Source organism: Leptodactylus fuscus, chromosome 3, assembly GCF_031893055.1.
Source record: "Leptodactylus fuscus isolate aLepFus1 chromosome 3, aLepFus1.hap2, whole genome shotgun sequence".
NCBI lineage: Eukaryota > Metazoa > Chordata > Amphibia > Anura > Leptodactylidae > Leptodactylus > Leptodactylus fuscus.
The window spans coordinates 21,422,269-21,449,630 of NC_134267.1; the positions used below are offsets into that span (position 1 = coordinate 21,422,269).

Sequence of the window (27,362 nt, forward strand, 5' to 3'; positions counted from 1 at the left end):
TGGTTCTCCTCTTATCTCTCAGACCTCACCTTCAGTGTATCATTTGCAGGCTCTGTTTCTTCCCCTCTTTCCCTTGCTGTTGGGGTTCCTCAGGGCTCGGTCCTCGGCCCCCTGCTCTTTTCTCTCTACACAGCCCCCATTGGACAAACCATTGCCAGATTTGGCTTCAGGTACCATCTTTATGCTGATGACACCCAATTATACACATCTTCCCGTGACATCACCCCTGCACTCATACAGAACACCAGTGACTGTCTCTCTGCTGTCTCTAATATCATGTCCTCGCTCTATCTGAAACTAAATCTCTCTAAGACTGAACTACTACTGTTTCCACCATCTAACAGATCTGTCCCTGATATATCCATTGCAGTCTCAGGCCTTACTATAACTCCTAGGCAGCAGGCCCGCTGCCTCGGGGTCATGTTTGACGCAGACCTTTCCTTCACCCCTCATATTGAATCACTCACACGTTCATGTCACCTCCACCTCAAAAACATCTCCAGAATACGCCCTCTCCTTACCAGAGACACACTAAAGACACTTATTGTCTCTCTGATTCATTCTCGCCTTGACTACTGTAACTCCTTACTAATCCGTCTTCCCCTCACTAAACTCTCCCCTCTACAATCTATTCTGAATGCAGCGGCCAGGCTCATCTATCAGGCTAGACGCTACAGCGATGCTTCTGGTCTGTGCCGGTCACTACACTGGCTGCCTATTCAATATAGAATAAAATATAAAGTTATCCCCCTCCCCCACAAGGCTTTCCATAATGCCGCACCTCCCTACATTTCCTCCCTCATCTCTGTCCACCGCCCAACCCGTGCTCTCCGCTCACTCAATGACCTAACACTTACATCCTCTATTATCAGAACCTCCCACGCTCGTATACAAGACTTCTCCCGAGCTGCACCACTTCTCTGGAATGCTCTACCCTGGGCAATCAGATTAACTCCCAATTTCTAGTTTCAAACTCCAACCAAAGGCGCATCTTATCAGACAGGCCTATCACAATTTCTAACGTAAACCCTTCTGTACTGTAATTAGAATCCCCCAAATCTAACCCTCCTCTGTCCCCGCTCCCACATTTCCCCACATGATATGATGTCATCTCAGGCTAACTTTATAGGTCCAAGCGCCATCCACATGTTACAGGACACGACTAGTGATGGCTCATACAGTTTTATGTTTGTGTAATGACAGTCACCTCTATTACAAAATTGTCTGACCCCTGTATAAGCAATGCCGCCCCTGCTTCCTCTTGTGTCACCCCCTCTACCTCATAGATTGTAAGCTCTTGCGAGCAGAGCCCTCAGTCCCATTGTGTGAAATGACTTTCTTTTTATGTATCTGTCTGTATTTGAATCCTACAAATTGTACAGCGCTGCGGAATATGTTGGCACTATATAAATAAAAATTATTTTTATTATTAATATGTGGACAGACAGGTATGTAGTTGTTGGGGAAAGGGGGCGGGGTGTCACCTGGGGAGGAGCTTGCTTTGGAGTGTCATAGGAAGAAGGCAAGGGGATCAATCAGGGTAATGCCCCCTACCATAGGAACATGACAAAGAGGAGTGTGATGTGCTGAAGAAACAAATCTAATCCATGGAGACTGCACCAAGCAACTTACTGGACCTGCTGCTGCTATCTTGTTACCAGATACCACCAGCAGAGGTCAGGTCTCAATGGGACAGAATGGGAGAAAAACAGATACAAAGGATTCTGCTCCACCTACTGGAACAATGCAGAACTGCACGCAAAGTCATAGCACAGCTCTGGAGTATAATACAGGATAAGTAATGTAATGTATGTACACAGTGACTGCACCAGCAGAATAGTGAGCGCAGCTCTGGAGTATAATACAGGATAAGTAATGTAATGTATGTACACAGTGACTGTACCAGCAGAATAGTGAGCGCAGCTCTGGAGTATAATACAGGATAAGTAATGTAATGTATGTACACAGTGACTGCACCAGCAGAATAGTGAGCGCAGCTCTGGAGTATAATACAGGATGTAACTCAGGATCAGTAATGTAATGTATGTACACAGTGACTGCACCAGCAGAATAGTGAGCGCAGCTCTGGAGTATATATCCCTGAACCTGAGTTATATCCTGTGAATACACAGTGACTACTTTTCACGTCCATTATTTCTACGTATAAAAAGCACACCCTGGAAACAATCGCACACCGCGCAGTGTGTACTGTGTCTCTCTAACCATACACTGCTTTATTAAAATAAAAAACCTCTCGTAACAAGTCCACACATACACATGACATGTCCGCCCTCAGGTAGTGACCGTGCAGTAAATAAAATGACATACAACGTACACCAGAACTCTTAGAATATTTTTCTTTTTAAACTATACAAGCTCCACAGGGCGAGGACCCCGGGGCGTCTCTGCTCTGTACAATACCATAAAATACTTCATTATCTGTGGGCTCTAAAATATCGGGGAACATTTACCTACGTCTAACGCTTAAAACAAACGTGAAATGTTTTACCATCGTCCAACTCCTGAAAACACCTCAATACCCAAGTCTGTACACAATAAACATCTGGGGGGGAGGGGAAACGCTCTGCAGGGGCTCCCCAATGGCCGCACCCAGTAACATGGTGTGACCACTGCTGTGACATGGCCGGGGTCTTAGCTGTAAATATGGACTAGAATCTATGAAGGAACTCCGTAGATTGTAGATCTTAAAGGGGCTCTCCACACTATGCTTAATAAGACATGGATTCAGGTGACTAACTGATCTATCTGCAGGGCTGGGGGATATGTTAGGTTGTGGTGACAATCCCTTTAATATCCTGGCTGCCTATGGCCACCACTAGGGGGAGCTTACTGCATACAGATATAGACAGCTCTCCGCAGTCTTCGGTAAATTACACAGCGCCCCCTAGTGGGACCAGAAGCTCAGTGATGATCCAAGTCTGAGGTGGACATTAAAGTATAAGGAAATTTTCAACAAACAGATCTGAAGTTTTGACCAGGGAGGGTCCGGGTGCCGAGACCCCCACGTCTGCTAACACAATAGGGAAGAGGCTGCCATGAAGAAATGGTTTGGTTCCCCCCTCTTTGGAGTGGTGTAAGGGGTTTCCAGGCTTATGAATCGGGTGCACCCTCTTCACAACAAACCAAGCACAGCGCCACACGTTGTATAGTGGCTGTACTTGGTACTGCAGCACAGCCCCTCGTACTTAAATGGGACTGAGCTGTAAAGAGGTCACATGACTGATGAATGTGAAATCACCCAGTCACGGGGGTTGCAGGTGTTAGACCCCCGCTGATCGAGTCTAAGGATAGGTCATCTATTGATAAAGCCTGGAAAACCTTTTTAATAGAAAGGGTACAAATCTGTACCCCACTTACTGCCAAAGAGGCACAGCACTCAATCGACCTTTCATTTTAGCAATCGGTGAGGTCTCAGAAGCCCGGCCCCTGACCAAACCTCCTGACACTTCAAGCTTTGCATTCCAAAAACTTCTGCAACTTTTTATATATTTCACATTTCAACTTCTCACCAAGTCAAGATCCCTACTTGCTGTCAGTGAATGAGAAGACTAGTGCAGCTGACAATGGACCGCCATCACTGGAGAGAACACAGGACGCCCTCATCTGTCAGAAGGAGTACGTCCGCACGGCCCTTTATTTGCCCCCCGGAGCAGCAAGCAGAGATCTTGAAATTGTTAGGAAGTGAAATCTGAACTTTTCATGGTGTGAGGATTAGGCTCTAAGTACATCGGAAGTGGAAAACCCCTTTAAGTGAACGAAATAAGAACAAAAATAAAAGGGTAAAAACAAGATCCTTGGAGTGTGCGCCGCCCTTGTGGCAGGATTCTGGATTTCTTGTGCGTTTCCTTCATGGAGAATCAGTCCTTAAAGCTACACAGCCGCCAAAATATCCGAGAGACTGAAGCCGGAGAATACGGGCAAGAGGTTGGCGGGCTGTCTGCAGGGATCGGTGAGCGTTCCGTTTTTTTGTTTGTGTCTTGGCGATACCATCAGCTACCCCGCGCAGTCGCGTATCCATAGGACAAAGTAAATAAAATAGGTGAGGTCCGTAATGCTGGTTCACTTTCTCTTTTTTTTTGTAATTTTCTTTTTTTTTTTCTTTTAATACAAACAAAAGTTTCTTATCCGCAAATTATAGACAAGTCTGGCCGGAAGGAAAACGGGGGCGGATTATCAGTCCCTGTTTGTGTTATTGGCGGAGAAGGCGTGGAGGTTTCCCATCTGACTCAGTCCGCTCTGAATGTGCGCCACGTGGATCTCAACGTTGTTCTGAAAACAGCTGCAAGGGGAGACAAACACAGTGATGTAAGCGTCCGCAACGGCTCCATTCACTGACAGCAAGCACTGAGCTCATACATGGGAGAAAGCGAGGAAACAAAGAGTGTTAGCAAGTGGCAGGAAAATCAAAAGCCTCAGCCTGAATGTCACATGGGCGGAGTCACTGGATAAATCTGTGGGGTGAGAGAAACTTACCGAATTATCTACAAGGTTAGGAGACCAAACAAAGCATAAGGACTACACCAGCAGTATAGTGAGCGCAGCTCTGGAGTATAATACAGGATAAGTAATGTAATGTATGTACACAGTGACTGTACCAGCAGAATAGTGAGCACAGCTCTGGAGTATAATACAGGATAAGTAATGTAATGTATGTACACAGTGACTGTACCAGCAGAATAGTGAGCGCAGCTCTGGAGTATAATACAGGATAAGTAATGTAATGTATGTACACAGTGACTGTACCAGCAGAATAGTGAGCGCAGCTCTGGCGTATAATACAGGATAAGTAATGTATGTGCACAGTGACTGTACCAGCAGAATAGTGAGCGCAGCTCTGGAGTATAATACAGGATAAGTAATGTAATGTATGTACACAGTGACTGCACCAGCAGAATAGTGAGCGCAGCTCTGGAGTATAATACAGGATGTAACTCAGGATCAGTACAGGATAAGTAATGTAATGTATGTACACAGTGACTGCACCAGCAGAATAGTGAGTGCAGCTCTGGAGTATAATACAGGATAAGTAATGTAATGTACGTACACAGTGACTGCACCAGCAGAATAGTGAGCGCAGCTCTGGAGTATAATACAGGATAAGTAATGTAATGTACGTACACAGTGACTGCACCAGCAGAATAGTGAGCGCAGCTCTGGAGTATAATACAGGATAAGTAATGTAATGTACGTACACAGTGACTGCACCAGCAGAATAGTGAGCGCAGCTCTGGAGTATAATACAGGATAAGTAATGTAATGTACGTACACAGTGACTGCACCAGCAGAATAGTGAGCGCAGCTCTGGCGTATAATACAGGAGAAGTAATGTAATGTATGTACACAGTGACTGTACCCAGCAGAATAGTGAGCGCAGCTCTGGTGTATAATACAGGAGAAGTAATGTAATGTATGTACACAGTGACTGCACCAGCAGAATAGTGAGCACAGCTCTGGAGTATAATACAGGATGTAACTCAGGATCAGTTTTCTCAAATCTGCTGTGGGTCAGTACACATCTCTGTATTTGAGCGACTTTACTTTCATGGCTGCTTCACAGGGAGTTCTGCACAATATGAGTTCTAGTTGCACAATCTTTCTCCAGATTCTCTTCTGTGTATTGCACTCTTATATGGGTGCCTGGACCCCAGAAATAAGAGAAGAATCTAATGGAGGTGAGGAACTTTAGGGTGAAGAATGAAGGGTTGTCTGTAGTGTCATCTGTTCAATGATGCTGACAACTTTCTGTGTGAGGCTATTACTATAGCTGCAGAGTGTCGGAGGGCAGCAGAAGGCTGAGGGAGCCCATGTCAGATAGGACTTGGGTGGACGTCAACCACTGCCTGTAACTCAGGATGTGGCGCAGAGCAGAAATTTCTAACCACTATTTAGACTGAGTGTCAGATCTCAACAGTCCTAATATACACGACTGACAAACTGCACCACTTGTATATCACATATGGGAAAGCTGCTGAAATCATTATCCTGGGCCTAGACTCTCGCAGACAAGGTTGTACCTCCAGATTTTGAGTGTGATCTTGGCTATACGCATGCACTCAGAAGTACACACTCGGGCACAGTGGGCAGCCATGACTTGCAATGAACAACCCCTTCTTGGTCTCTCACCAGGAGCCCTGGCGCACATCAGACGCTCCTCCGAATGGACTATAGCCATGGTCAGAACGACAGCTGTGGAAGCCCCATGGCACAGCTGGGTTACCCTCCTCTCAATGCATTGGTCCCCTCATTGTACCCCTTCCTTATAACCTGCTACCATAGAAGAGTGACTGCCAACTGCTCCCAAATGTCACACAGGAACCCCCCAGAACCAGGGTCCAAAATGACAAATATATGGCACAATAATAAAAACATCCATCAGGGTAAGATGTGAATTTTTATTATTTCAGGGGGTTCAATTTCTAAAGGGCATGTTAGTTGTGCATAGTACAAAAAATGGGGGCTGGGGTAAATAAACTCTATTGGGCGGTGTGATAAATTCTAAAGCAGTCCTTCATACACAGTCCAGGTTTTACGGGGCAGGTGTCACATTGGTAGATGGTGTCCTTTCTTATCCCTTTTTTGGAGCACACTCTGCATCTCTTTTGGGACCGACCCCTCTTTCCAGTTTGGGGAACTTCACAGGGAAAATGTTGCCCTGGTACAATACGGTTGGCTTTGCTTCCTGTGGACGTGCTCGGGCCTTCCCCTTCCTGGTCCCCAAATATTGGGGAGGTGTGGTAAATCCGAAAGCACTCCTTCATACACAGTCCTGGCTTTACGGGGCAGGTGTCGCACTGGTAAATGGTTTCCTTCCGAATTCCCTTCTTGGAGCACACCCTGCACCTTTTCTGGCTCCTTCCCTTCTTTCTAGTTTGGGGGACTTCACAGGGAAAATGTTGCCCTGGCACAATTCGGCTGACGTCGCTTCCGGAAGACGTGCTTGGGCGCTCCCGTTTCAGGTTCCCAAATATTAGTGTTTTGATCACCACTTCTTGGAACTCGTGGAAGGTGCCCCCGTGGCCTGCACATCGGGATAGCACGTAGGCATTGTACAAGGCCATCTGTACGATGTGCACGGCCAGACTCTTGTACCACACCCACGACTGCCACGAGGCGACGTACGGCTGCAGCACTAGATCTGACAGATCGGGCCCTCTCATGTACTTGTCGTACTCCTGGACACATACAGGTTTGGGGGTCTCTGTACTGGCGGTGCTGTCATTGCCATGTATGGTTGTCAGTACATGAACATCCCGCCTGTCCTTATATGTGACGCACAATACGTTCTCACTGCGCAGTGCCTTGCTCTCCCCCTTATTGAGCGTCTGTCCTAACAGCGCTTTCGGCAGGCGTTTCTTTTTCCGTACAGTGCCGCACACCGCCGTACGTCTAGCAGCCAGGCACTTAAGTAGTGGGATGCTGGTATAATAATGGTGCAGGTAGAGGTGGTAACCCTGGTCCAGTAGTGGGTGCACCAAATCCCACACAATCTTCCCACTAGTTCCCAGGGAGGGCGGACATTCTGCGGGTTCAGTCCGGGAGCCCTTCGCTTCATAAACCTTGAACCTGTGGATATACCCTGACGTACTCTCGCACAGCTTATACATCTTGAGCCCATACCTTACCCTATTACTGGGCAGGCACAGGCAGGACTGAAGCTTCCCATTAAAATGTACCAGGGACTCTCCGACTGATATACATTTCTCAGGGGTGTAGGCCTGGGCAAATTTGGCACTGAAATGCTCAACGAGGGGTCGAATTTTAAATAAAGAGTCATAACTGGGGTCGTCCGGAGGTGGGCACTGCTCGTTATCGATAAAATGCAGGAATTTAAGGATGGCCTCAAAACGTGTCCTAGACATGGTCATGCGGAACATCAACGTGTGATACAAGATGTCTGCGCTCCAACAGGCCTTGATGGAAGGCTTCTTCAACAAGCCCAAATTCAACAACAGGCCCCAGAATTTCACCATCTCTGCAGCGTTTATGGGGGTCCACTTGGATTTGGGGTTTTTGGTGAGAAACCGCTGGGCGTACAGGTTGGTCTGGGCCACCATTAAGTCAACAAAATCGTGAGTGAAATAGATCTTGAAAAAGTCTATCTTTCGGAAGCCTGAGGTGTCAAACTTGATCCCTGAGCTGCCCGTAAACTTAGGGATCTGAGGTTCATAATTCTTGGGTGGGGGAGTCCACTTGGGGGCTGCCTTTGTGGTGGTCCTGGAGTGCCTTCTCGGGGGTTCCTCCTCCTCCTCCTCGCTGGATGAGGAGGACAACAGGATGAATGGGGTGTCATCCTCACTTGCTGACTCCATGTCGGAGGCAAGAAATTCATATGCCTCTTCAGCAGAAAATGACCTGTGGGACATTTTCATTACATGTATGTTGTGCTACAACACGTGGACGATTTGTACTCATGTACAAACAATATAATAAAATAAAAAAACAAAAAGGTACGAAAATTAGAATTTCGTACAGATATATCTGTATATGAAAACTATATCAGACAATATAGACTTTTACTTCCGTCTAAGCTATTACCCAACCACTAGAGCAATACCTAGGACTGAACCCAAGATGGAGCAGATTTATTTTCGGCTTTTTATAATTTTATGCCACAGTAAAAAAAATAACCCTGAAGACTGATCACAAACGTGGGATGACAGAAGGGGAAAAATAAAAAATTCTCAGCTTTCGCGCTCCAACAACCAACCCTCTCTGAAGGAGTCCGACAGAGATCCTGGGAAAACTGACGTCTGACCAGTCTGTGCTCTTATAGTAATGTCTTACTGTAGTGATGGTAGACACAGGACCAAGGCAAATGAGTTGTGACAGACACCACAACTATCAGGATATGTTACTAAGCGTGTCCAGAAATTATATTTTATTATGGCCTTTGCTTAGGAAAGACCATAAATACCTGATTAGTTTGGGGATGTACATGGGGGGTAAATGTGGTCTGTGTGCTATACAAAGCATGGAGTCAGAAGTAGTCAGCCCCAACCTGACTAGTGACTGGGTAACAGTACTGCAGCTGAGCTCTCATTGACTTCCATGGGGGGTGAGCTGCAGTACCGCTGTCTGGCCACTATATGGGTCAAGGGGCCAACTGCTTCCTACCCCATGTTGTGTAAAGTAGAGTTGCAGTCCCATACAGCTGATCCATGTAGAGCCACCTCTTGACCCCCCAAGATGAGATATTTATGGCCTATCCTAAGGTTAGGCCACAAAACCAATAATACCTGTACAGCCCATTTGGCTACAACACAATAGGGTGGGGGAAGGGGTTGCCCAGAAATACCATACTGAGCTCTATTTTCTCTTCTCAGGCCACAGACATCATGTCTATTGGTTAGCAGGCCATGCTGCAGCTCAGTCCCATTTAAATAAAAGGGGCTGAGCTGCAAAACTAAGCATGACCACTATACAACGGACGGCGCTGTGCTTGGTAAGTAGTGACGAGGCCACAGCGATCAATGTTATAGTTCTGGACAATCCCTTTAAAAGTCTAGGAAATAAGTAGAAATCAATCCAGTGCACTTGTCTGCTTCTCTATAATAAAGGAGAGTGACTACATGGGTGCAGTGATAGGACCAACCATCTCAGGGTTAGTCTGAACTTGCCCCAATCGCACATTTCCATATACAAAAGTTATAAATATGAGTTATGAGACCCCAAGAGGATTCTGCTCATTATCCAGTTGTGGCACAAAAGCCATATTTAATGTTGGATGTGCATTGTGTGTAAGAAGCCACTTACCTGATATTAGACGGGTTTATTGAATTCTTTATGTCATTAATCGAATCCGTTAAAGACTTAAACTCAAAAGAATTCAGGTCTCCTCCTTCCGCGAGACACTACAAGAGAAAGGATGACACGCTGGTTACAAACACCTGGAACTACGCAACGCGGCGGTCAGATCTGAGGGTCGGTGTGCGCCGTACTTTTATCTGTAGGAGGATGGCGGTGAGCCTGGATATCAGCTCTGTCAAGCTCTCGTTCTGCACACATGGCTGCCCGCTGGACGTGTTTGCCTGGCGGACCATCTCCTGAGCCTCGTCCTCGCAGCGCCGTCTCATGTCGGTTGGCTGGTTCGCTGGCTGAAGTCCCTGATCCTGAGCGAGCTGCAGAAATACAGAGAGGAGAAAATAAACCGGCTGAGCATAGAAACCAAACAGCCTGGTGCGATAGAGGGAGCAAGAATAATGAGGTATCGAGTTACATTATGTTACATTACCGTGGACAGGAGAGTGGGGGCACAGACTCTCCCCTTTACCTAAATTTTTACATTACACAGGTAGCAAAATATCCTACGGGGGCGGCTGATCTGTTCTGCACGACGCTGGCAACAACAAAGTCTGTGCTACATAGAGAAGGTATGGCTACCGAGCAAATCCATAGCTAGCAATACAGTGGCACAAGGAGGACTCTTAAAGGGAATGTGTCACTTTTTTTTATCAATGAAAATTTAATATAATTTTTTCCTTTTTTCTTTACATGTTCGCAAATATTGAAAGTTATAATATTGGCCAGTAGAGGGAGCATCACCTATGTGTAATATCTATGCACCACACAGTACATAGAGAGGTCCCAGTTGCTTGAGGACCTTGGTTGACATCTAAGTTCCTTTCCTTTAATTGGTAATTTATAAGCTATACTTAAATATCTGATGTATTCTTGCACCATAGCTGTGGCACTTTGCTAGTTCTGCGCCTCACTCATCACAATGTACTACAGTGGACAGAGCCAGGACGACTCGACCCAACAAAATTTACCGGTACTGGTACGAGTTATATCTGAAACCTTAACCAGTTCCTGCCCGGCATAGACTTCAATTCTGGTGCACAAGAGTATCCCTGAATTATTGAAAGGATGAGGCTGTCTCCATTGTAACAGACTACAAACAGACCCTACTTAGTCGGAGCCTTTAGTCACGTTTTACTCCAACTCCTCCTATCTCTAGTTTAGCCCCACAGAGGGTGCAGGGTGAGCCCTTGTCCAGGTAACACCCACATCCGATGCTGAACTTACTGACGTTCCAAAAACATCTCAAAACTACTTACAATCTATCAGAAAAGCCAATAAAAAAGGGTTTATTACCTCATAACAAAACTGCTGAACTTTATGAAGAACTTTATTAAGATCCTTGTTGAGCTGCTCCAGTTCTAGGACAATGGTGGCGTATCGCCTCTGGAACTCTATGCTGATCGGGGCGGAGTAGGATTTCTGTAAAAAACAAAAACCACAACAAAAACCCCATTCATTATTAGGAGAGAGGAAATAGACGCCACCAGGCACATAATAAAGTCATATTATACATCAACATAATGAAGTTCCAGGCCTCACCACAGGTTAAAGAGCATGTATCGCCAGAAAGAATGAAAATTAAAGAAGCCTATTTGTTTAAAAATTCCTAAAAACCCTGCAGTTCTGACTCTGGCCACTAAGCCAAATAATATGAGAAGACTGCCTAAATTCTGTAAGCGCATGATGTTTAAGGTGGAGGCTCTGTATAGACCGGGAATTAAAAGATATGTCTCAATCTAAAAAGTCTCACCAGCTTTTCGGCTTCTGTATTCATGTCTTTTAGTTTTTTGATTTGTTCTTTCTTGATCATCAAGATTTTTGATAATCGGGTCTGAAAAGTAAAAAAACAAACAATTGAAGCTGTGAATTCTGTCATGGAAAACCCAAGAATAATCTTTGGTAAGAACAGAGGATATACATTATACACTGCTGCACAGTATTGAGGGCTAGGTCTATAGGTATCAGTACCAAATTCTGCCCTGAATTTGCCCCCTATGGTTTACAATGGGGGCAGAGATCGAAGCAGGACGCTGATAAAATAAGTGGCCTACATGATCTTCCCGCTGAATAGTCCATTCATCTGAGCCTAGTCAGCAAGTAAAAGCCATGGGGAAAAGATGGAGGGAACAGACCCCAAGGACATGATGCATCTCCCCCTCCCTCCCCTGGCCGGACACTTTACCTGTGGCCATTTCTGTGCATTTTACTCATCTCACCCTCTTTTTATTTTTTCCTACTTACCACCTGAACAAGGAATTCAACAGGAAACCCCCCGATTGTGTCACTGTCCGTACTGGAAGATTTCGTTTTCCAAGATGATTGTGCCAACAAGGGATCCATTTCCTTAGATTGGAAATAAAAGATGCCAAAATTGTTTAGAAATTTAGACTCAGAATACGGCACAGCTGGCACAGGGGATATAAAGAGGGCTGTTAAATACACCGGTCTTGATGAATCTTTCCCCATATTACCCTTTTGCTCCCCCCCATGTATGTTTTTATTTATTGGTATGAATTTTTTTTACCTACTTGTGCACATGATTTATTGTATACATAGTATAGGAGCACTCACCAGGATGGGTGACTGGACGTGAGACTGATGATGTAACCGTGGAGGAGTCATGTACATTCGGGAAGGCCGCTGTTTTTGACCAAAGGCAGCAATGGGCATCGTCTCGTGGGGCTCATTACTCTGTAAGACAGATCAGATAGATCAGATCCACCATCAGCAGCGCTCACATGTGACACCTTTACTGGCTCCTCACTGGGGGTGAGAATATAGTAGGACATAAAGCCGTACAGGAAGATCTCATAGCCTGAATATAACGAGAATCTACATTGTACAGACCTAGAATAAAAGTCCCAATACACATTAGCACAAAGTCAACCAACCACATTGATTTTGGCAAGACCAGCTCCTGATTCTTCACAAACAGAATATCAGGGTGAAAATGGTGAAATGAGGAAACTCAAACACTAATGATTTCCCCCCCCAGAGGTGTCTGGTAGCAGCTTATTGCAATTTACCTATTGAAAACACACAGATGCAACACTAAACCGAGCCTGCATGTGTATGGGAAGGGAATAGCTATAGAAGATGTATACTGATGGTCTATCTTTAGGACTGGTCATCAATATGTGATTAGTGGGAGCTCCGATGCCCAGGACCCATATGGATCATCTGGTTAAAAGCAGTGAGCACTACAGCCTCTTAATGCCAATCTACTGCCATCTACTAATACCTCTACAGCTGTCTAAAACCGTGTTCACACATTGAGGAGTCACACTGTAAATCCTGACAGAACGCGCTGACATTCCCTCTGGCAAGGCTTGTGAATGGGGCATTATATATCCCAATCCTATGCTCTGGACAGATATCAGATATATAACGTACGTGTTTTAGCGTCACTGAATTACAATGGGCTGGATACCTGTGCGGGTTCTCTGGTCACGCCGATACTTACCAGGACTTCATAATCGGGGATAGTATGAGTGCCAAGGCCATTTCTATCAAAGGTGACCCTGTAAGTGGAATTCTGGGTATCTACGGCGTCTATCTGCCCTGTGAATAAGCCGTCATGCATACCACGCAACCGAGCTGTGGGAAAACACAAGAGAGAGATTGACTAGTGGATTAGAAAGCCTGTCCTGAGAACTTATTACATGAATTCATTGAAAAACACAGTAATGGCCGCTTAAAAAGAGCTTTGAGATTTATCCTATGGATTTAATTTATGGAGTTTGTTGTCATGGATGAGAATTTTACATTTAATTTCCATTTCATGAAAGCCATCTTGGATGAACATCTGTATGGAAACAATGACTTTGGTCACCGCAAACAGCTGACATAACAGATGATCTCCATGTATGTGCGAAGCAATGTACACACTGCCCATATACAGCCAACCCCAGGCATAAGAAAGCAAGGGTAACAACTCCTAATGGATAACCCTACCTGTAACTTTTGTTCCTATAACTAAAGAGAGCGGGATTTCATCTGGGAGATCTTTGAACTGTGAAACATCTGCAACCTTCCTCTGCTGCAGCAGTCGGATCTTCTGTCGTTTCTGTTCTAGAGCCGACCTCTCCTCCTCAAAGAAAGCAGCAGAGCATCTACAGATTGTACAGAACACAGAAGATTAATACAGAGGCTACTATCCACAGACACAGCAAGACGTTATGCATCAGAAAGTAATAGGGAACATTATTACATAAGAAGCAAGGAATCCTATAATACTGCCACTCATGTACAAGAATATAACTACTATAATACTACTCCTATATACAAGAATATAACTACTATAATACTGCTCCTATGTACAAGAATATAACTACTATAATACTGCTCCTATGTACAAGAATATAACTACTATAATACTACTCCTATGTACAAGAATATAACTACTATAATACTACTCCTATGTACAAGAATATAACTACTATAATACTACTCCTATGTACAAGAATATAACTACTATAATACTACTCCTATGTACAAGAATATAACTAGTATAATACTGCTCCTATGTACAAGAATATAACTACTATAATACTACTCCTATGTACAAGAATATAACTAGTATAATACTGCTCCTATGTACAAGAATATAACTACTATAATACTACTCCTATGTACAAGAATATAACTACTATAATACTGCTCCTATGTACAAGAATATAACTACTATAATACTACTCCTATGTACAAGAATATAACTACTATAATACTGCTCCTATGTACAAGAATATAACTACTATAATACTGCTCCTATGTACAAGAATATAACTACTATAATACTACTCCTATGTACAAGAATATAACTACTATAATACTGCTCCTATGTACAAGAATATAACTACTATAATACTACCTCCTATGTACAAGAATATAACTACTATAATACTACTCCTATGTACAAGAATATAACTAGTATAATACTACTCCTATGTACAAGAATATAACTACTATAATACTACTCCTATGTACAAGAATATAACTAGTATAATACTACTCCTATGTACAAGAATATAACTACTATAATACTGCCTCCTATATACAAGAATATAACTACTATAATACTACTCCTATGTACAAGAATATAACTACTATAATACTGCTCCTATGTACAAGAATATAACTACTATAATACTGCTCCTATGTACAAGAATATAACTACTATAATACTACTCCTATGTACAAGAATATAACTACTATAATACTGCTCCTATGTACAACAGTATAACCACTATAATACTACTCCTATGTACAAGAATATAACTACTATAATACTACCACCTATGTACAAGAATATAACTACTATAATACTACCTCCTATGTACAAGAATATAACTACTATAATACTACTCCTATGTACAAGAATATAACTACTATAATACTGCTCCTATGTAAAAGAATATAACTACTATAATACTGCTCCTATGTACAAGAATATAACTACTATAATACTACCTCCTATGTACAAGAATATAACTACTATAATACTACCTCCTATGTACAAGAATATAACTACTATAATACTGCTCCTATGTACAAGGATATAACTACTATAATACTGCCCCTATGTAGAAGAATATAACTACTATAATACTACTCCTATGTACAAGAATATAACTATTATAATACTACCTCCTATGTACAAGAATATAACTACTATAATACTACCTCCTATGTACAAGAATATAACTACTATAATACTGCTCCTATGTACAAGAATATAACTACTATAATACTACTCCGAGGTAAGTCAGTGAAGAGATGCCAAGCCCTTCGTGCATTACCTTCGAGGTTTACCCATCAGCCGTCGAATTTTTCCCCATTCCACTCTGGTTAGTTTTCTTGTTTTAAGATTTGGAAAAGATTCTTTTAGACAAACACAGAAATCATTATCACCTTCAAAAAGAGGCCTGAAAAGAAAAAGACAGATATATATTTAGTATAACACCGCTGAGATAAAACCTCTTGCTTTAATAAAATATATTACAAAAATGGTCAAACCACACTCCCCAACACAATAGCGGAAAAAAATAAAGAGTTACAGAAATTTTGGCTTGTGATAAAAAGTCAACGCTGAGAATGAGTAATTAGGTTTCGGTTGGTACTCACTTGTCAATATTGGAATAAAACCACTCGTATATACACCATTTATGAGCCTTGGGCAGTTTTAGGAGATTTCGGAGCCTGTAGCCTATTTTCTGTGATGACTTTTTCACGGGGGTGGTTGTGGTAGTTGTAAGCTTCTGAAACAAAAAAATAAGGTAGGGGGAACTTTTCATTTGGAGAAACCTCCAGGAACAAACTAAAGCTAAGTGGATAAATGAATGGGACAGGCTACATGTAGTACCAGACACAGCCAATACGTGGTGCTGTGCCAGGTAAATAAACACTTGTGCAAATGCTGCAGCCCCTTCAAACTGGTTGGTGAGGGTGGAACGTGCCCCAAAATTAAAGGGGAATTCTGGCCCTGAATGGATTTTTAGGATAGGTCCTCAGTATGTGGGGCTGTTCTGACCGCTCTAGGCACCAGAAGCTGCAGCAGTGGACCGGGAGCGAGTGCAGACTCTCCTATTCAAGTAATAAGAGGAAAGCTGCAGTCCGGTCCACTGTATAGCAGCTTCCAGGGAATTACTGCCGCTCCTCGTACTACAAGCCTGTACACACTGCCCGTCCACTACAGCAGCTTCAAAGCACCTGGTGGCTGCTAGAACAGCAGTCTGCTATCTCCGGTTATCAGAGGCGACCATCGCTCCATTAAGGTGGGGTTACAAGGAACCCTTGTTCTCATGATCATTGGGGGGGTCCCAGTGGTGGGACCTCTATTGATCTACAAGAAAAAGTGAATCTGTCATGGCGGTTTGGAACACTAAACCCCTCACAGGTCTGTATAGACTGGGGGATTAGTATGAAGCCTGTTGTAAAGCCATCTGTGCCTGCACTTATACAAAAACTGAACCTTTATGTTTACCTAGAGAGTCCAATAAGTCTCATCCCAGTGCCTGCGCAGTCCTCCAGCACCTCGGCTTCACGACTCAAGGTGTCCTCCTCTGATATCAGCGAAGAACTTCCCCACGTGAGGAGTACAGGGCCGGGTTAATATAAGGCTCTTAATGTTAGTGCAAGCACATACGGCTTTACAACAGGGCTTGGACCATGAGGACCTGTGGGTGCTTTAGTGTCCCAAAACACCCCGACAGGTTCCTTTAACTTTGCATTTGAAGGCAATCCCTGATGAGATCCTGGGAGAACCCTTAAAAGGGATCCTATCATTAAAATCACATTTTTTTCTCGATCACATGTAGGAATAGCCTTAAGAAAGCCTATTCTTCTCCAACCTTTAGATGTCTTCTCTGCGCTGCCGTTCGGTAGAAATCCCGTTTTTCGTCTGTATGTAAATTAGTTCTTTCGCAGCACTGGGGGAGGTCCCCAAGGCTGCGAGGGAAATCTCCAGCGACGCCTCCATCTTCTGCAGGAACGGCCTCTCCCTGTGTCTTCTTCCGGAGCTGAGTTTCAATGTTCTAGGCCTTGGGCAGAGCCGACTGCACATGCCCGCGGCCACGAGAAAAATGGCCGCTTACACAGTAAGCGGTCATTTTTCTTGTGGCAACGGGCATGCGCAGTCTGCTCTGCCCGAGGCCTAGAAAATTGAAACCCAGCTCCGGAAAAAGACTCGCAAAGACTCCGGTTACTGAAGAAGATGGAGGCGTCACTGGAGAGTTCTCTTGCAGCATTGGGGACACCCCCAGTGCTGCAAGAGAACTGATTTGCATACAGACGAAAACCGGGATTTCTACCAAAACGGCGGCGCGGAGAAGAGATCTAAAGGTAGGAGAAGAATAGCCTTTCTTAAGGCTATTCCTACATGTGATCGAGAAAAAATATGATTTTAATGATAGGATCCCTTGGTACACAGAGAATACACTGTGTAGGGCAAAGGGGAAGGATCAGAAATTTAGCCCAAACCTCTGAGTTAGGACTGTCTACATGTGGGTGTGAGTTACCTGTGGGGTCATGGTAGTCTTCTGGTTCCTTTTTGGTGATCTGGTATTTATCTGGCGATCCTCTTCATCACTTATAAGTCTGCTCCTTTTAGAACTGCGATGCGGCTACAGACATGACAGCACATCAGATGTGACAGCAGTAAAAACCAGATTGAAAGGGATTTTCTGCGCTTATATGGCTGATGATCTAACCTTAGGACAGGTCAAAGATCAGCAGGTTCAACACTTTAGACCCTCACAGATCAGATGGTTGAAGGGTCAGTGGTGCTCCAAAGAGTACTGCTGCTTCTTCTTCACAGGCCAGAGGACGTCACATTCAAGGCTCACATGGCTTGTGTGCAGCTCAGTCCTATTCAAGCAAATGGGGCTGAGCTGCATAACCAAGCACAGCCACTAACAATGTATGACGCTTCATTGGTTTACAGTGAAGAGGCCGCAGTGCTCAAACAAACAACATGGTTTTTGCAAACAGCTGATCAGCAGGGGTTCCGGGTATCAGACTCCAGCAGATTTTCGATAACAGGTGTCTGACTCCCGGGACTCGTCAAAGAATAGGTCATCAGGCTGGAAAACCTAAAGTCATATCAGAAGTTGCACTTGGGTTGGGGTACTGCATGCTGAGATCTCCATCTATACCTAGAACAAAGGGGCACCGGGTGCTCTCCTAAGAGCCCCACCACGCAGCGTTAACCCAAATCCTGTTGCCCGCTATTAATGGTTGATGAAAATTGTCAGGTTGTTATAGACACAAAGTCCCAGCTCTTAGACAGTTTTCATAAATGAATGTCAAGATTTCATTTCCAGGGGTAGGATTTCAGCTACTCACCAGCTCAGCCACCGGGCTGTTCCCTCCTTTCCAGCTCAGGGTTTTTTGAGGAGAGAACTTTTCATTCCACGTACTCGATAGACTTCCTTCTGTAGAAGAATAAGCCGAGCTGTGGGTTCATTTTATATGAGATTCATTACGTAAATAACATTGGTGTATGTGTGCACGGGCCCATGCTTTATACTGCAGCGCTGGACATCAGTTTACAATGTAAGGGAGCATTCACACGGCGTAACGTCCCGCGAGATTTGGCACGTGTACGCCGCGTGACCCTTTGCGTGCCGTACACGCTCCCATTCATTTTAATGGGAGCGGGGAGCGTATGCGCCGCGCTAGTTTGCGGCCGTGCATTTATTCACGGCCGCAAACTAGCGCGGCGCATACGCTCCCCGCTCCCATTGAAATGAATGGGAGCGTGTACGGCACGCAAAGGGTCACGCGGCGTACACGTGCCAAATCTCGCGGGACGTTACGCCGTGTGAATGCTCCCTAAATGTAATCTTACAATATTTCCGAGGTCAAATGTAGAAAATCCTAAACAATCGCTGATGTGCCACAAGTGTACTGAACTCTTAGGCTAACGGATCAATCGCAACATGTTGCAAATTGAACAGGTTTTTTTTAACCTATGCAAGCAAACCTGCCTTATATGCCTCATTCTCAAGTCACACCAAAAGCAGCAGTCACCATTCTGTTGGTTTCCATTTAAAGGGATTCTACTATTAAAATGCAATTTTTTCTGGGTACCATGTAGGAATAGCCTTAAGAAAGGCTATTCTTCTCCTACCTTTAGATGTCTTCTCCGCTCCGCCGTTCGGTATAAATCCCGGTTTTCGTCTGTATGCAAATGAGCTCTCGCAGCACTGGGGGCGACCCAATGCTGCGAGAGAACTCTCCAGCACTGCCTCCATCTTCTTTAGGAACGGCCTCTCTTCGCATCTTCTTCCGGCGCTGGCTTCAAACTTCTAGGCCTCGGGCAGCCGACTGCGCATGACCACAGGCCACAAGAAAATGGCAGCTTACTTAATGTGTAAGCGGCCATTTTCTTGTGGCCGGCGGGCATGCACAGTCGGCTTTGCCCTAGGCCTGAGGCCTAGAAGTTTGAAATCAGCGCTGGAAGAAGACGCGAAGAGAGGCCGTTCCTAAAGAAGATGGAGGCGGCGCTGGAGAGGTGTCTCGCAGCATTGGGGATGCCCCTAGTGCTGTGAGAGAACTTATTTGCATACAGACGAAAACCGGGATTTATACCGAATGGCGGAGCGGAGAAGACATCTAAAGGTAGGAGAAGAATAGGCTTTCTTAAGGCTATTCCTACATGGTACCCAGAAAAAAATTGCATTTTAATGATAGAATCCCTTTAACTAGGGTTAAGTAAAGGTGTATTCTGATGACCCTCTATCCCAAGGATGGTAAGGATGGTGGAGTGGTGTAACCACAGGGACGGTCATCTGACCACACGGTCCCACATTGATCATGTGAACTAGGCTGCTTTGCACTCCAGATTTGAATGGAGTGGGCGGTCGGACAGCACACGCCACTCAATTTCAATGGGACTCTTGGAGATAACAGCTATCTTTAGCAATAAACAAGCCTGTGTTGACCAAACTATCATTCAGTTCAAATCAGGGCTACAAAGCAGCACGTTTCTTCTTCTGATCAGAGGGGGTCTTGCCCTTTGGACGTCTGATCAAATACTTACCACATATAGGGGGGTAACTGTGTCACTGGAATACAACACATACTGGATGAAAGCAAAATTTCCCCCATTACCAAGCACAGAGAAAATCATTCCTAGCACAGGAAATATCTATCTGTCCCTTACAAGGCATTGTGGGAGATTTCTGCAGGAGCAGCTGGGTGTGTACGGAGGGTCTTACCTTTTAGACTGACCAGCGCCTTCGCTGAAGAATCTAAGGAGGAAAAAAAAGAGGCAAATCAGAATAAATGCAAGGGAGAGAAATCTGGATGAGGCTACACACAGGGTTATGCTATAAAGTGGGCGGTCATCAATATCAGATTGGTGGGGGGCTGACTCCGAGCACCCCCGCAGATCTGCTGACTGAAGGCGCTGCGGCCTCTTCCTGGAGATTCAGGTCACCTCACAGCATCAGGTGACCTCAGATGTGGGATTTATTACCGGTGATTCCATTGCTGGGGAGCGTGGAGAAGGGAGGGGGCACAGAGTGAGAGCAGGCAGATGAATCATGGGAAATGTAGTTTGTCCACAGATTCACTGCATGTAAATAACAGGGATACAAGGAGCAGCAAGTAATATAAAGCCGAGCAAAGGTGGCACAAGGGAGCGGTGAGGATTTAGCACTGCTGTGGAGGGATGTGCAGATAACTTTTGGAAGCTAGATAACGGCAGAACAGCTCTGTGACTGTCACGGTCACTCCTGAGCACTCCGGCCTCATCCATAAACTGGACTCATTGTGATAATGATGATCCATATGATGATAATATAAAAGTCTCAGAATATCCAGGGAGCGATGCTGAACACCACGTCACGTCCTCTTCTCAGGCCAGTGATATTACGTCCATCACTCACATGGCCAAAGAATCAGACTGAGCTGCATTACCAAGAACAGCCACTATACAATGTGTGGCACTGCTGGGCAGGGCTGTGGAGTCGGTAGGCGAGAACAAGAACTCCAACACCCCTAATTCATGAAAAATCTAACAATGGATTCCTATGAAATTAACTATTGAACAATCAATTATTTTATTTCGAAGCAGAAGTTTTTTTTGGGGGGGGGGTTGTATATATATATATATATATATATATATATATATATATATATATATATTTATTTTTTTTTTTTACCAACTCCGACACCACAGCCCTGGTACTTTGTCAGTAGTGAAGAGGCCACAGCTATCAATATCATAGACCCGGAAACACATGACCCTGTTTTCAGAAAACACTATCCAGTAGTAAAACCAATTGGTATTAAAATGACAGCCAGCAATAAATAATGTGGGATCTGGACAGAATCAGTCTCCTCCCCCTTCTGGCCTACAGAAGGGTCTCCTCAGCCATTGGGCACAGTCTCTGCTCCTCTCCTGACACGCAGGGCAGTAAGCTACGTCTATTGGCCGCCATGCCCCGACCAGAGGATCACAGAGACCTGGGTGACTGAGCATGTGTGTCCACCAGCACTGAGCTCTGTAAGAGGACACGCACATACGGGGCATACTGTGAACACCAGGTGGCGCTATATTATGTAAGTAAATGTCAGAATGTTTCACGGGAGCATTTTTTGACAGCAAGTAAATGGAAATACTGCGTAATATATATATGAACAACGTGAAGGTTTTGCCTCACACACACAGGGTTTTGTGAACGATTAGTTTTTTCCGTACAAGGTGCAGGAGCGGGTACAGAGCTGGGATTACGTCTCATTGGCATCAGGTCATTCCAGGGCTGCCAAAAGTGCGTGCTGGTAAGACTAATACCACAGGAGGAATAAGGAGAAGACAAAGAAGGTCACAAGGGTAAAGACTCTTCAAGAAATGATAAGAATCTGACAATCTGTACTGGATCTCCCATCATAGACAGCAAAAGACTTATTTAAACATTTTTTACTTTTATCTTTTGAGACACTATATATTCTAAAAAAATAAATAAATAAAGCACTACTTTCTTCAAATTCATTCTGACCACTAAGCCTAACAATAGACGGACTTTAGCCAATTCGTTAAAGAGTTTTCTTTGCAGCAGTCACATCATTTACATCACATCCAGGATTATAATAGAAGATAACACCTTTACAGATAATACCACTGACCCATCATTACATAACTGAATGGACCCATTATTATTATTATTATAATTTCATACACCACCATCTTGTGTTTTTTTTTTGGTGCAGCAATGTGGAGCGTAAACCTAGAACGGTGTGATCAAGGAAAAACATCCAACAAGATGCAAACCATCTCAGAAGAAGTCAGGAATCGCTCTGTGCACAACCTAGAAAACCGTAGCCGAATAAAATACCAGTGTCCAACAGCACAACTCGCCACATGGACGGGCTAGAACCGCAGATGACCAATGCAAGCCCCATTACTAGGGGAAACAAAGACAAGACCCCAGGGGGCAAATCCCATATCAATAAGCAGTAAGAAAACATGGCCAGGTCAGATGGATCCAGATTTTGGTGGCGCCATGATGATGGGTGGATTAGAATTTGGGGCAAGTGTCAGGAATCGATGAAGTCTTGCTGTCAGGAGTCAGTAGTTCGGCCTTCCTTGGTCACCCTGGGTCCTTTGAAATAAGTGAATCCCTGCCATGAAGATCCCACAAGCTATTAGATAGGGGGGGGGATCCCTAATACCACAGACACTGTGGACAATGATCCGTTTTTAGGAAAACCCCATCAGGGCTATGGACTCAAACCAAACCCCTAATATTGGTTTTACACAACCGTAGTTTAAGACCGCAAATGGTCCGCAATTGAGGGTTTTCAAATTGCGGACACATTATACTCAATGTGGCCTCTTACACCACCGGATATTTTATCCGAGGTGTGGCCGGGGCGCAACAGAGGGCCGTAATTCACGGCACTGCACGGACTTGCCCATAGAACTCTATGGGTGAGTGCGGCAGTTTACGGGCATCTGCGGAGTCTATGTTGATGATCAGCAACTTGCGGACCGTAAAAGCATTACAGTCGTGTAAGACCAGCCTAATATCCCACAGTCTGACAGCTGAGGTCAGACAGGAGCAGTAAAGCTCCTCTAAAGCAAGTGACCAATTCCAAAATCTGTACCAATTTATACATCTAATTATACAATATTAAGATAAAATTCTTCATTTTATTTTAAAGCCAGAACTCGATATCTTTTTACTGGCACAACCCAAAACTAGTCCCAGCTCTGACCCCGACTCCACCATCCTGAACCCCATTAAGGAGGACAGCTTTAATAGTAACACTGCAGGGGTCACCAAAATGACCCTCCCCCCATCCCATGCATAATAGTCATAAAAGGATTAGTCACAAGAAAGAATGGAGCTGTGCTGTAAATCTGAGGGAACCCTGGAGCCAGCATAAAAGATAACAGCAGGGGCGGTGAATGGAGGAGTGCAGCCTGATAGTGCTGAAAGGACAGCAACACAATAGAACAAACCACACAGGGGAGGATGTAACTGACCCCTCTATGCCAGTCTGGGGTACATGGGGTGCATCTTTGGCGCATGGTCCTTTCTTGTGCCACACTGGTCCTTCAGGGGGCGCTCACCCCTATTTACAAAAGCAGCTAAATGTATCTCAGCCCGACAAATTTATTATAACTCACAACAGAAAGCTGAGATACGTCATACCTAAAATTGACAACGTCCCCCCAATGTCTCCAAACCTAACCAAATCTGCAGCACTAAACGGTCCATGGGCCACTCTCAGGGCTCAGTGCGACCCCCTGCACAAACCCAAACAAAAGCAATAGTCTAGGACTACTGACAGCGGCGGTGACAATGACAGCCCCTCTGACTGCAGGGAGGGATATTTTAGGTTCAGCAGATGGGAGCGGGAGGGATATTCATTCCAGGGGAGGGGGGGGGGGGGGAACAGCTGAGGAAAGGGACAGAGAAAAGGGGGAGGGGGTGTAGACCCCGGGATCGACAACTCAGCCTCATGTGCTGGGAATGACAGCTCCAGGGGCTGAGGGGCTACAACTCTGAACATCTCATAGGATGAGGGGGACGGTATTACTCATTGTTATGGCGGTGACTCCTCTGTTTAAACATCAGATCAATTTCAATGATGACGGTGGTGACTCACAAGCGCTGTGGAATAGGTTGGCGCTATATATTGGATAAAAATGACCAATATATTTGAGATGCCCCCTATAGGCGTGCGATGTCCCACCCACCATGTTAGAGGATGGCGGTGTAATAAGTGGTAAGATAACGTACCAATCTGCACTTATATAGGGGAGAGGGGATGATAGTACTTGTATGGGGTCCCCAGGCCGACCCCTCTGATTTACACTGCAAGCAGCTCCTTTGTGGAGATCGGAAGGGATGTTCCTCTTTGTGGGCGCCATCCGCCACGTATGCACCGCAGACCCTGGTACAACCCCAATAAAAATGTTCTCATGTGATAAAACTGGATTACAGAGTTCACAAAAATTTGGCCAAAAAAAAAAATAATCCCCTGCTGCAGGGATTCCCGCAGAGATGACATCACGTCACCAACGCTCATATCAGCAGCGGTCACATGACTGAAGAATGTGATGTCATCATTGTCATTTCATCTCCCCAGTGACAGGTGCACCAGTATGGCCCAATATGTGGGTGCAGGGGCTTTCCAGGGGACCAGGGTGTGTACACATAACACACATGGGGAGGGGGAGTAGGATTCGTAGGGGGTAGAGGAGGAGGGTCTATATACAAAGGAGGGGCTAAGGCTTTGAGTCCCCTTTTCCATGACATCAGTTTAATACTGGGTCTATGTGCATAGAGGGGGTGCAGGGTGTAATCTGGGGGTCCGTGTTTATAGCAACAGAAAACCTGAAGGATTACAGTAATTACTGGGGTGTAGCAAACCGAGATGGGAGGGGGCTAGTGTGTGACCAATAATGGGGTCTACTTTTCATAACACTGGTTGTATACTGGGTTTATGTGCCTTTAGGGGGTACACAATCTAATCAGGGGGTCCTGGTCACCTAAAACACTAGGAAAGCTTCAGGGCTACAGCAATTACTGGGGTGCAAGACCCCTAAATTGGGGGTGTAGAATATATACTATATATGAGGAGGATCCAGTGTACGACCATTAATGGGGTTCCCCATTCACAACGCCAGTTGAATACTGGGTTAATATGCATTTGGGGGGGGGGTGTATGGTCTAATGTGGGGGTCCCGTCATCTACAACACTAGAAATCCAAGACCACTACAGTAATGGCGGCCATATTTGTTGCCACCCAGCTTTCCCAGTTACTGATATAACTTAGGACCAAGTGAATATGATTTTAGCACAGTCTGATATCTGGCAGGGGCGCAGATAAATTGGGGGTGTCAGTTTTATGTTTTGGGGGCTGCTCTAGAAGGGATTGGAGGGTTCAGCCATTGTTTACATAGACACAAAGTGCCTCCAGGTCCCTGTGGGGGGCGCAGCTCCCGCTACACAGACACAATGGGCTGTTATGGGGGGCCCCTGAGGTAAGTCAGTCAGGTATTGGGGTGCAGGACCCCCCACTGTCCTCAGGCATTGTTCCTGTCTGCTGCGCCCCCTACTGGCGGGAGTTGTTGTCGCTGAGGTGACAGACCCATCATAGTACCGTGGGCCCCGGTGTGTCAGTGACAGAAGCCGGGTCCGACCCTCCCGGGCGGCGGCGGCTGTGGCTCCGGCTTCTCCGCCGCTTACCCTCTACGTCCGCCAGATCCGGGCCCTGCACGTCATCATCGTCGTCCCCCTCAGCTCCGGTAGCCGCGGGGGCCTTGGCCGTCTTCATCCGCTTCATGTTGCCGAGTCACGGGCAGGACGAGCCTCCGTTGGGTTTGAACTCCCCTCTCTGCGCCGCCATTCGCGATCCCGCTCGCGTTGCTGGGCGAGAATGTGACGTCACCACAAACACACGACGCGGCGTACGTGCGCGCCGGGGATTGGGGGAAAAGAGGCGCGCTCGTGGAAAGCAGCCGGGCGCGCGGATGGAAAGCAAGCGTGTGCGCCTGCGCGTCGGGCTAGGGGAACCTGAGAGCGCAACTGTTTGCAGGGCGACCTCTGTGGCTATAGAGGGGAATTACAGCTCAGTAAAAATCCTGTTCAGTCTTTATACCATAAAATTGATTGACCAGGAGAAGCCATGGTTCTATTTTTTTTTTTTTTTTTTTTTTTAGTAAACCATGAAGCACACCTTAAAATAGTAATACCAACCCACAAACCAATACCCTCATAAACACACCAGAAACCAGGTCTGTCTCAAAGTTTCCAAAAATCTCAGGTGTGGCCAAATGTGAGAGGTTTGGCGTTTACTGCCCACAAACCATTGTTAGGGGGACATTCACACAGCAGAGTTTGATGCAGATTTCTTCGGCTTCATCCAAGTCGACGCTAAGTGACGAAACTCAACGAGCAGGAAAATAAAATCCGTTATGACCTCCCATCGTAAAGACAGTGTGGCGAATTCCACCTCAAAATCCTAAGGGTATCTATACAAGCCCAAGGTGTCGGATTCCCATGTCATCTACCCCCGCACCAAGGATTTCCTTCTCAATTACAGTAATTTATAGGTGACAATTTTGTGTTGCGTCAAGTTATTAAGATGCTTGAATACCTAAACGACGTTAGTTTCCCATAGCAGCCAATCATCAGCACCGCTATCATGTTGTAATCTGAAAAATGAAAGATGCTCCGGGGTCGGTTGCTATGACCAACTAAGGCCCGCTTCACATCTGCATTCATCGAGTCAGTTTGGGGATTCCCCCCCCCCCCCTAACGGAAACCTAACTGTATAAAATCAGCGATTACCAAAGGACCCGGGGCAACACGGTATTCAGTGATTAGCACTGCAGCCTTGCAGCTCTATAGTCCTGGGTTCAAATCCCACCAGGAACAACATCTGGAAGGAGTTTGTATGTTCTCCCCGTGTTTGCGTGGATTTCCTCCCATACTGATTGAAGAAAAAAAAAAAAAAAAAGTACATTGCGAGTATCCTTATATAGGGATCATAATCTACATTAGAAGAAGAAAGAAGATCC

At 45.2% G+C, this 27,362-nt stretch overlaps 1 protein-coding gene across 2 annotated transcripts; it reads right to left on the minus strand.

Annotated features, from left to right (window-relative positions):
- Window positions 1-2,343: 2,343 nt before the first annotated feature.
- Window positions 2,344-26,243, minus strand: LIN9 (lin-9 DREAM MuvB core complex component). Of its 2 annotated transcripts, XM_075267192.1 has the most exons (15): window positions 26,029-26,243; window positions 20,541-20,573; window positions 18,664-18,752; window positions 17,838-17,942; window positions 15,946-16,079; window positions 15,621-15,746; window positions 13,777-13,934; window positions 13,286-13,419; window positions 12,394-12,513; window positions 12,064-12,165; window positions 11,573-11,653; window positions 11,116-11,241; window positions 9,960-10,139; window positions 9,775-9,872; window positions 2,344-4,300 (listed from the first exon to the last, which is right to left on the minus strand). In XM_075267192.1, exons 1-15 carry the CDS (start codon window positions 26,123-26,125, stop codon window positions 4,195-4,197), a joined length of 1,689 nt encoding a protein of 562 aa, XP_075123293.1. In that variant the 5' UTR covers window positions 26,126-26,243; the 3' UTR covers window positions 2,344-4,194. The 2 variants fall into 2 exon arrangements, with proteins under 2 accessions (XP_075123293.1, XP_075123294.1); XM_075267193.1 differs by lacking the exon at window positions 17,838-17,942.
- Window positions 26,244-27,362: the final 1,119 nt, after the last annotated feature.